Here is an 11,328-nt window from a genome sequence, read left to right on the forward strand (position 1 = left end):
AAAACATTTTCTAAATATAGGTCTCACAGAAATTTAAATTCCTCTAAGTCATATAAATTTTCTTATAATTACCTGTATGTCCTCTGGGCTAGAGCTTCTGCACACACTTGCCAGGCATCTGGGGAAATCTTTAATTGCTCAAAATAGGCCAGGGCCTGTAAGATTACGAAGGTATAAATGCATTTGGAATAGTTGATCTCAGTGCCCTACTGATATTAAAATATTCTAAGAGTAGCTAACCAATAATAAATCAGTCAACCTGAAGAAAAATAGCTAAAACACTGAATTCTGGCTTCTGTGTAAGTGCAACTACTGATCATTCCTAGAAAAAAATTTTAAGTTAAAAAAAATTCCATCAGTTAGATACTCAAAACTGTTTCCTTATAGCAAAGGAGACAACATAAAAATGCTCTGCTGACCTCAATGCATAATTATGAGTATTAAGAGAAAAAATATACAAGTCCTATGCTCAGGTCATGATTCTGGAGTCCCAAGATAGAGTCCTTCATCAGGCTCCCTGCTCAGTAGGGAGCCTGCTTCTCCCTCTGACCCTCCCCCATCTCGCGCTCTCTCTCTCTCAAATAAATAAAATCTTAAAAGAAAAAAAAAATTCTTGGGCGCTTGGGTGGCTCAGTGGGTTAAGCTGCTGCCTTCGGCTCAGGTCATGATCTCAGGGTCCTGGGATCAAGTCCCGCATCGGGCTCTCTGCTCGGCAGGGAGCCTGCTTCCCTTTCTCTCTCTCTCTGGCTGCCTCTCCGTCTACTTGTGATTTCTCTCTGTCAAATTAATAAATAAAATCTTAAAAAAAAAAAAATTCTTAAAAAAAAAAAAAGAAAAACCAGGGGTGCCTGTATGACTCAGTCAGTTAGGCATTCAACTCTTGATTTCAGTTCAAGTCTTACTCTCAGGGTTCTGAGGTCAAGTCCTGTGTTAGGCATTATACTGGGTGTGGAGCCTAGTTAAAAAAATTAATTAATTAAAAATAAAAGTAGATAAAATAATAAAAATCTTGAAAAAAAATGCACACACACACAAAACAAAATAAAAAAACCCAAACCAAAATTAGAGTCCAACTGTATGATACGAATTTTGGAAAAGTATGAATAATTGAAATGCTTTAGGAAATGTATCTCATTTCATGAATTCAGGGCTTTGTTATGAGAGTAGATATACTCCAGGGGCACCTGGTTGGTTAAGCATCAGCCTTCGGCTCAGGTCATGATCCTGGGGTCTTGGGAATGGACCCCGCATTATGCTCCCTGATCCATGGCAGGGGGGAGGGCAGCTTGCTTCTCTTCTTCTCCTTCCCCCAATTGCACTATCAAATAACTAAATAAAATCTTAAAAAGAAAAAAAAAAGTAAGTATACTTTAGAATGGATGCAGCACCAAGTCCATGGGCTCTTTACCAGATTGTGGGGAAAAAGAGAATTACTTCTGCTACTCTTTTCCATTAGCATGTTGCAACTGGAATCAATGACAGATGCAGATGTCACATATGACAATGGACAAACAGTAATCCTAACAAGCTGTGAAAAGTATCTCTGTCAAGAAAATCACACAAAAACAGTGCTAGATAATTCTAAAGCAACTGATGTACTGATCAGATTTCAAAATCATGTAGAAAGAACATTAAGCATTATAGAGGAACCTCTTTTTTTTTTTTTTTTAAGAGAGGGAGAGAGACGGGGTAGGAAGAGGCAGAGGGCAGAGGAAGGAATCCCAAGCAGGCTCCACTCCCAGCACAGAGCCCTATGTGGGGCTCTATTTCACGACCTTGAAATCATGACCTGAGCCGAAATTGAGGGTTAGACAACTAACTGACTGAGCCACTGAGGCGCCCCTAGAGGGGCCTAATTTTAATTAGTAAATATTCTTTTTTTTTTTTTTAAATATTTCATTTATTTATTTGACAGAGAGAGATCACAAGCAGGCAGAGAGGCAGGCAGAGAGAGAGGAGGAAGCAGGCTCCCTGCTGAACAGAGAGCCCGACGTGGGGCTCGATCCCAGGACTCTGAGATCATGACCTGAGCCGAAGGCAGCGGCCTAACCCACTGAGCCACCCAGGCGCCCCGTAATTAGTAAATATTCTTTAAAACTGTGGTTTGTGCCCCACTAGTGATGACATCAATTTTATAGGTCTTGATCCACAATAAAAAAATGAAAAACAATATCAGAGTGCATTGCACATAATAAAATAACTTATTTTGATTCACAGACCCCTGGGGCTAATAATATATTATATGCTTATAAAACATTTTTAAAATTATTAAAAAAAATTAAATGCATTCCAAGGATGAAAAAAAGTAACTTATTTTGTGTAAATTGTTTTAGTTGTGTATGCATCTATATACTATATACAGTAAAAATATATATTTAGTTATGTAAGTCTATACAAACACAAAGAAGTCAAGATGTAAAATTTTTTTCCTTTTAGGTTAGAGATTTTATTTATTTTTTTTAAAGATTATTTATTTATTCGAAGAGACAGAGGGAACACAAGCAGGGGGAGTGGGAAAAGGGAGAAACAGGCTCCCAGCCAGCAGGGAGCCAGATGCAGGGCTTGATCCTAGGACCCTGGGATTAAGACCCTGGGATCAACGCAGATACTTAATGACTGAGCCACCCAGGCGCCCCAGGTTAGAGATTTTAAAAGAAATCAAAAAAGCTCTGTTAGAGTTGTATGAATGGGGTAATGGGTTTTCATATGTGGTCTCACTCGCTGCTCCCACTGATAAGATCCATGTAAATGAAGGTAAGGAGATGAACATCACCAGTTATTATCCTAAGTATAAATAATGTCTGTCTTTGGAAATTAAGAACAGAAGAACCCAGGTGCTGCAAAGAACCTAATTCAGTTGTCAACTAACAATATTCCTGAAACCTAAGTTTTCCTTTAGGAACATTTACTGTCCCATTTAAGGACAAGGTGGAAGCCACTCAGGTATGCTGCATTACCACCTCATATTTCACTTACCAAAAAAAGAAGGCGGGGGAGGGGGGTTTAGGGGCTAGAATTATCACTGACATACCATTTTCTTTAAATAAGGGCAAGTTTTAAGCCAAAGACAGTGATTCCATTAAAAAGGTGAAAATAGGGACAGCTGGGTGGCTCAGTTGGTTAAGCAGCTGCCTTCGGCTCAGGTCATGATCCCAGCGTCCTGGGATGGAGTCCCACATCGGGCTCCTTGCTCGGCAGGGAGCCTGCTTCTCCCTCTGCCTCTGCCTGCCATTCTGTCTGCCTGTGTTCGCGCTCTCTCTCTGATAAATAAATAAAATCTTAAAAAAAAAAAAAAAAGTGAAAATGATATAAAAGTTTTGTGGGGTTTTTTGTTTGTTTGTTTGTTTTTAAAGATTTTATTTATTTGACAGAGTGAGATCACAAGTAGGCAGAGAGGCAGGCAGAGGGAGAGAGGAGGAAGCAGGCTCCCTGCTGAGCAGAGAGCCTGATGCGGGACTCGATCCCAGGAGCCTGAGATCATGACCTGAGCCGAAGGCAGCGGCTTAACCCACTGAGCCACCCAGGCGCCCGAAAGTTTTCAGTTTTTAATTAAAGTCTTTGCATTCTGAGTGCATGCATTACTAGCATTTTTGGGTTTCTTTAGAAGATTTATTTATTTGAGGAAGAGCAAGAAAGTGTGGGGGGAGGAGCAGAGGGAAAGAAGAAAGATAATCTCAAGAGGACTCTCAGCTGAGAGCAGAACCCCAGTGTGGGGCTCGATCTGTCAACCCTGAGATCATGACCTGACCGAGACCAAGAGTCAGATGCTCAACCAACTGTGCTACCCAGATGCCGCATTTACTGGCATTTTTAAGTGAAATTCTGTGGCAATTATGAACAAGTCAAAGCTTTTATCATCTTTTCTTCTATTTCATACCTTTTCTCTAATGCTCTCCTGCCTCTAAGTGGCAAGAGTCACTTTAGCTACTGTCCCTGAAAAAAACAGAACTACAGCCAGACAGTGGAGAATTGGGGTTGGTAGACAGTTATGATCAAAATTGATTATGTTCCACTACTCTTGATTTCCAACATCAGAACTATCAGAATTCACTTTCCTTAAGACTCCTTCTTTTTTTGTCCTAATTAAATCTGTTACTCGGGCTGGCTTAATGGATATCAAATTAAGCCTGAATTTGGAAGCTTAACATCAACCTGTAGCTGAAAAAAAAAAAGAAAAAAAACCCAAATCTGAGGCTGAAAGAACTAATTTTTATTGATAAAAAGCATAATTGTGTATTAAGACCACTAACAACGCATTGGATTTACTTTTCTGAAAAAGAAAATTATTGTGTATTTAAGAAATTTGTTGGATAGTGGTATTTAATTAAAAAAAAAAAAAAAAAGATTTCCGGGATGCCTGGGTGGCTCAGTGGGTTAAGCCTCTGCCTTCGGCTCAGGTCAAGATCCCAGCATCTTGGGATCGAGCCCATTCTGGGCTCCCTGCTTGGCAGGAAGCCAGCTTCTCCCTCTCCCACTCCCCCTGCTTGTATTTCCTCTCTCGCTGGGTCTCTATTAAAGAAATAAATAAAATCTTATAAAACAAAACAAAACAAACAAAAAAACCACAAATGATTTCCAAAAAGGATCATAAAAAATAACAAAAAAGGCTATTTAATAACTGAACAAAATAGTAAAAGGCTTTTAGTTATAGTCATGCAATACCAAGGTAAAGATCTATGCTACTTCAACTATGTGACTAAGGCTTTGAAGGTAGGCAGCTTAAACTCTTAAATAAAGAAATTTAGCTACATACAGAAAACATGGCTTTTATTTTATTTATTTTTTAAGATTTTATTTATTTGAGAGAGAGAGGGACGGAGATAGAGAATGAGAGAGAGAGAGAGAGAGAGAGAGAGAGCGTGTGCACAGGAATAGGGAGGAGAAGGTGGAAAAGATTCCCCCTGAGCAGGGAGCCTGATATGCAGCTTGATTCCAACACCCTGGGATCATGACCTGGGCCGAAGGCAGAGCCTTAACCAACTGAGCCACCCAATCCAAAAACATGGATTTTATTTTTAAAAATATTTTATTTATTTATTTGAGAGAGAGAATGAGAAAGAGATCATGGAGGGGAGAGGTCAGAGGGAGAAGCACACTCCCCATTGAGCAGGGAGCCTGACATGAGACTCAATCCCAGGACTCTAGGATCATGACCTGAGCCGAAGGCAGTGCTTAACCAACTAAGCCACCCAGGCACTCTGCAAAAACATGGATTTTAAGTGTCTTTTGATGTCTTAACTAGTTTGTTAGGTACCTTGTTACTAGCCAGATTACTTAAATCTCAATCCCTGTTATTTCCCTTTATGAGGATGGCTGGTTACTTATTTAACAGCAGAGGCAGAGAACCATGTTAGATATTACTTGAGGCGTTTTTTTGTTTTGTTTTACTTAATAAAAGTTATCCGGGGATGCCTGGGTGGCTCAGTGGGTTAAGCATCTGCCTTCGCCTCAGTTCATGATCTCAGGGTCATCAGGCTCCTTGCTCAGTGCAGGGCCTGCTTCTCCCTCTGCCCCATTCCACACTTGCAGTCAGTCTCTCTCTCTCTCTCTCTCTCTGACAAATAAGTAAATAAAATCCTTAAAAAATAAAAATAAAATTAAGAAAGTTCTTCCAAAAAATTCTTTGGGCACCTGGATGGCCCAGTCGGTTAAGCATCTACCTTTGGCTCAGGTCATGATCCTAGGGTCCTGGGACTGAGTCCTGCATCAGGGTCCCTATTCAGTGGCGAGTCTGCCTCTCCCTCCACACCTACTCCTGCTCACGCCTGCTCACTCACATTTTCTCTCTCTCTCTCTCTAAAAAATAAAGAAAATCTTAAAAAAAAAAATTCTCCTTAAAAGCACTATAAAAACTGCAATAATATTTAGTGAGCCTGTTACCCTCATTAGGTCATTTATAAAAAATATCCTTTGCTATGAGAAGCAGAAAGAAAAAATGCTTCTCCTTCCTCTTACCCTGTACTTCAAAACACCCATATCTTTTAAAAAACTTAATTATAGGCTTATTCTTTAAATTCTTCTTTTATCATTCAGCTATAGCCCTGATTACAGGTATAGCCTACAACATGTTTAATTGTTTATTTTTGCTCAAATATCCCAGCACCTCATAATGGATTCCTTGTCATCTAATCATTTTATGTAACCTAAGACATGGCATATATAACCACTAATTTACATGTCTGCCTGGAGTAAATAACAAGGATGCTAAATATCACCAACACGAAGGTTAAACAACTCGTCCAGACCAAGTCAGGAAATATAAAGATAAAATATGCACGTCTGCTATTATGGAGAGTTCCTTGAGCAATCCTTTGCACTGCAACTTTTAAATAATTAGAAATAATGATTGATGTGACATAAAGAGCTGCCCTGAATCACATCAGATTTTAATACCTTTCTTGAGCCAACTAAAAAGAACATCAATCAAAATACTACCATTTCTGTATTCAGAATATATTCAAGTACTTCAAATTTGTCTCTGTTCATTTCTACTCAAATAAAACCTTTATCATCAAATGTATTTTGTTTTTAAATCCAAGCCCTCTAATGCAAATTTGGGTTAACAACCTTTAAAAACTGATTAAGCTGACTTAACTTACCCTTTGTCTGAAGTCTGAATCAGCATTTGGATTTAGCCCTAAAAGAGCCTGTTCATCCATCCCTGCTGCTATTCTTGGAGTTTTCTGATTACAACAGGCGTGCCCTCTGATCCCACAGAAGAATCCACAAACATCTGCACACACAAAAAAAGAGAAAGAAAACAATACTTGATAAACAAAACTGACGCTTATCCAGAATATCGTAACAAGTGGATGACATTACGCAAAGAAGTGTAAATGTTGAAAGAACTTCTTTTGAAACTAACCCAAATTACAACTAAAGGAACATAAGTCTCAGAAGAATGCGCCTACTAAATACTCCACAATGTGTAATTTCTAAAAATCTAACATATGGAATTAATGTTCTCAAATTTTCTTATTCTTCAGGATCAAGTATAGAAAGTAATTACTTTCTACTTTAAATAGAAGCATCTGATCTGTGTGGTATAATCATCCTCAGTACTTAGAAGTGCAACTCTGCAACTATATTAAAATACGACACATCTAGATTCTTATACTAATTTGCCTGCTTCCATTTACCAATATCACAAACCTTTAGGAAAAAAAAATAACTTAGAGTGGTTGACTAAATAGTTAACCTTGGAGTTCAATATCCTTACTTGAGAGTCTATGAAGTACTTCAAGATAAGTCAAATGAAAGAGGAAGGAGCAGAAGAGAGAAAAACCAGTCATTTAACTTATTTAACTTTTAAACAACAGACACTCAGGATAATTTTAGAAATTTATTTCAAAAACCATTTTTTTAGTCTTCGAAAAGCAATGCACTTTTTCATAGTGTAGGGTCTATCATTCTCAAATAAGAACACAATTAAGCCCCAAAAGGCAACTTAGTTTTTGATAGAACGTGTAACTGAGGGAGCACGGAACAAATTCTAAATGATGTGAAAATCACATTTATTCTCTCAGTGCCTACGAGGTAGGGAGAACATGCCTACTCCTCCATCAAAAGGCTGTAGGGCTTTGTGACTGTGTGTGTGTGTTTTAACGATCATAAACCAAAGAGAAGATCAGAGCCTAAAGAAGTCAGGAGACTGAAAGCAGGGGGTGAGGGCGCACAGCATTTTGGAAACGGTGAGGCCAGTATCTGATCCAGGTTAGAGGACGCCAACTACAATATGCTTTTCTGTCTTCCCCTGGGCGTGCCTGAAACAAGTCAGTCAGGGTATGTGCTGAGAGCCCTTTGAGGGAAAAGCTCAGCTTTCTCTTGTGATTACTATCATATGTTCAGACTACAGCAAGGCAGGACCCACTGCCCTCAGGGTTAAGATGCAAACTCTTTTGAATGACTCCTCACTATTCTGCACCCCAACCCTGCAAGGCCAGTGGTATTCTGCCTTTCATCTTTGCACTCACTGCTTTTCTTGTTACTTGGTTAACTAACCCCTGCCTGTCCTTCAAAATTCAGCTTAGAAGTCCTCTTTCAAGAACACTTCTTTGACCCCTATTGTCCAATTCTTCCAAACTGGATTAAATGCCCCTCTTAAGTGCTGCTATGTTGTCACCACTGCCTACTTACCAGTTTTCTCTCTATAATCTTAAAGGGAAAGGCTGTCTTAAATATTCCTCATTATATCTCTAGGACATAGTACAACATAGGCTTTGGGTTTGGAAATACCTGGGTTTGTACTCCAATTCAGTCATTTTCAAACTGGGGCCACATGGACAACTAGGAAATGTGAAAGAGAGAGCCCTAGAGAGGGGTCATCATAGAGATAAAGTGGGAAAGACCATCTATCTCAAAAGTTGTAAAGACCTCGGTGAGATAGGTATGTAAAGGATGTCTAGCATATAGTGGGCCCTCAACAGATTATTTATAATTCAGAGCTAGTCACATGGGGAATGGGAACTACTTAGAGCAGTCCAGATTTATCATTTCATACTAATAAACGGGCATCTGAATAGATGGGAAAATGCAAAAAAAGGCAGTGGTTTTCCTCCCCATCCTTGCCATAAATGACTAGAAAATTTGATGATTCCCTGGAAAAAACACATACACAAAAAAGAAAATTTGAATTTCTGTGAAATCCCAGGTTAAAAAGTCCGATGGCAGGGCACCTGGGTGGTTCAGTTTGTTAAGCATCTGCCTTTGACTCAGGTCATGATCCCAGGGTGCTGGGATCAAGCCAAGTAGGGCTCCCTGTTCAGCAAGGAGTCTGCTTCTCCCTCTCCCTCTGCTTTCTGCTCCCCCTGCCTGTGCAGCTGTCAAATAAATAAATAAAATCTTTAAAAAAAAAAAAGTCCCATGGGGCTCCTGGGTGGCCTCTCGTTTAACAGACTGCCTTAGGCTCATGCCCTGATCCTAAGGTCCTGAGATCTCTATCTTCCTGCTCCCTTCTCAGCAGCGAGTCTGCCTCCCTCTCCTGCTCCCCTCCCCACACTTGTGCTCTCTCAAATAAATAAATCTTTAAAAAAAAGTCTTAGAAAAGATTCCTTTAATTTAGGGAAAATTCCTTAAGCTTGGTCAAGTCACTTTAATTCTATCAAGAGAAACAGCACTGAAGAGAAACAGTTCTTTAAAAACCTGGCCAATAAATAACCTAAGGAAACATAAACTTGTTACAGTTGTCAGTAGAGAAAGAATCCCCCACAGAGAAGGAATTTGCATAATAATCAATATGCAGTGCAACATATCCATAAAACGGTGAATTACCCACATGTGTGCAAACAACTTAAAAGTTACAACCTGTGCAAAAAAGGTAACAGTTCCCTCAGTTAAAGGTTGTGCATGAACACATAATGTTCTAACGTGGCACAGACGTGCAGGCTTAAACATTTGTTACAATGCGATAAACACTTCAATTATGCATCTAGTAAATGTTTTGGGAGAAGGTAAGCAACATACTTAAAATATTAAGCCCTAACTTTTCTTTGATAGCCATTAAATAAAAAAATCAAACAATCAGGGGAAACTCCTCCACACCTACTAGAGATTGTTCAAAGACCAGGACTGAATCTTTCCAGTCTTTTAACACCACGCTGACAAGTCGCTTTAATAAAACGTAACTTCCCCCCGTAACAACTAATTAGCACTTTTAAAAAGTACTGTTTCTTCTGGTTACAGGGAAACATCACGCTTGCCTACCCTACAGGACTGTGAGGAAGGGAAGAGAAGAAATGGCGTGTCTGTGCTGGCAAATTACTACACAGAAATAACACTTTTCTCCTTTTTGTCCTGGGGCGGGGGGGGGGGGGAGCGGCGGGTAGGCAAAGCAAGTTTGAGGTCTCTGCAGTTGAAACTGGAGGGACACGCTGTTTTTACAAATGACGCTGGCCACTTTTACTACATTAGCGGCCAGAGACGATGCCGACCCTCCTCGGCCGCCCTTGCCCCCTCCTCATCCCCTCTCCGTCCCTCCCCAAAGGAAGCCTCGTGGCAATTCGGGTGATGAAACACCCGGCAACGGGCGGCCACGCACTCGGGACGCGCTCCGCTGCTACGGCCGCAGCTCGTACCCACCCCCACCCAGTCCGCCCAGCCTCGGGGCGCGCCATGGAGGGCTCCCGGCCCGCACCCCTCCCCGGCGGGGGGCTCCCCGGGCCAGTCCGCCCGGCCAACTTCCCCGCAGCCTCGCGCGGACCAAGCCGGGTCCGAGTCCCGCCGCCCCCGAGCTCCGAGTCACCTTCCCTATCACTCCATCCCGCCTCCCCGCCTGCACTCCCGAGGGCTGGTCAGCGGAGCGGAGCGGCGCCGCACGCAGGGAGCGGGGAGAGCGGCCCTCGTCCTTGTCGCCGTCGTCCTCCGCCACGGCCGCAGCGCTAACGCCGGAGACCGAGCAGGCTGGGGCCGCGCGCCGCTCCGCGTCCCCTGGCGCCTTCTCTTGCGTGGCGCCCGGCCGGCAAGCTAGCAAGCAGGCGGGCGGGGTCGGCGCCCCAGGAAGGGAAAGAGCGCGAGGGGCCGGCTAACGCCGCCGCCGCCGCCTCCGTCGCCGCTGAGTCAGCGCGAAGCGCGCTCCCCGCGTCGGCGCCGCGCGGGCCAGCGCTAGCAGCCTCATGGAGAGTGCGGACGACAGCCCGCGGGCCCTGACCCGGAGCCTACAACTCCCGGCATGCAACGGGCAGGCGACGCTTCCGGGCGCTCGCCGGGGCCTGTGGTGCATGCCGGGATGGGGCGTCCGGCACGAGTCCCTCCCACCCCGCTGAATCTCGCGTGGGTCCTCACCGCCGGTCAGGTGTGCTTAGAATGTTTCATAAGGGCTTCATTAGCTAGTTGGCAGGTTGGAGTACCGAGCTCTTGGGATCCAGATGACGTAGTCCAAACCACGTGTGATTTAGGCGTTTAATTGCTCTTCTATGGTTCCACGTGTTTAGGGGCCGGAAGTGTGAGGATCCTCTGAGGAGCGCTGAAAATTCCTAAGCTTCTCTTTAAACGTACTAATATGTTACCGTTCACGAAAAGGAGAGCATCCTTAGGGAGTTCTGCTCGTAAGTTACTTTTCTGGTACTGCTGCTTCGTTTATTCAGAGGCAGTATTGGCTCAAGGTGTCCGCATTTGAATCCCCACCCTAACCCAACCCCTTTCCCCTCCACACTTGATCTCAGTTTCAGGCACTTTACATAATCTTAGCTGTACCTCCGTTTACTCATTTGTAAAACGGGAACAACAGTAGTACTGATCTTAAAGGGTTCTTGTGACGACTGGGAATAATATATGTTTGCACACAGTAAGTGCTCAATATTTAGGTTTCACTGTTGAGTATTTTCTACTGGA

The 11,328-nt window shown here is 42.5% G+C and overlaps 1 protein-coding gene across 4 annotated transcripts in view; it reads right to left on the reverse strand.

Annotated features, from left to right (window-relative positions):
• The window catches only part of XPOT (exportin for tRNA), a 48,298-nt gene extending 37,495 nt beyond the window's left edge, over positions 1-10,803 (reverse strand). The window contains exons 1-3 of one of the 4 annotated variants that reach the window (XM_032347167.1): positions 10,780-10,803; positions 6,600-6,733; positions 73-155 (exon numbers count right to left, since the gene is read on the reverse strand). In XM_032347167.1, the coding sequence (XP_032203058.1) occupies positions 73-155; positions 6,600-6,659 (143 nt within the window). In that variant the 5' untranslated portion in view covers positions 6,660-6,733; positions 10,780-10,803. Of the gene's footprint in view, positions 1-72; positions 156-6,599; positions 6,734-8,235; positions 8,718-10,240; positions 10,353-10,779 lie in introns of those variants that run through there. The other 3 variants (XM_032347163.1, XM_032347164.1, XM_032347166.1) reach the window with 3 other exon arrangements.
• Positions 10,804-11,328: the final 525 nt, after the last annotated feature.

The sequence above is a fragment of the Mustela erminea genome, chromosome 6, assembly GCF_009829155.1.
Source record: "Mustela erminea isolate mMusErm1 chromosome 6, mMusErm1.Pri, whole genome shotgun sequence".
In the NCBI taxonomy this organism is placed as follows: Eukaryota; Metazoa; Chordata; class Mammalia; order Carnivora; family Mustelidae; genus Mustela; species Mustela erminea.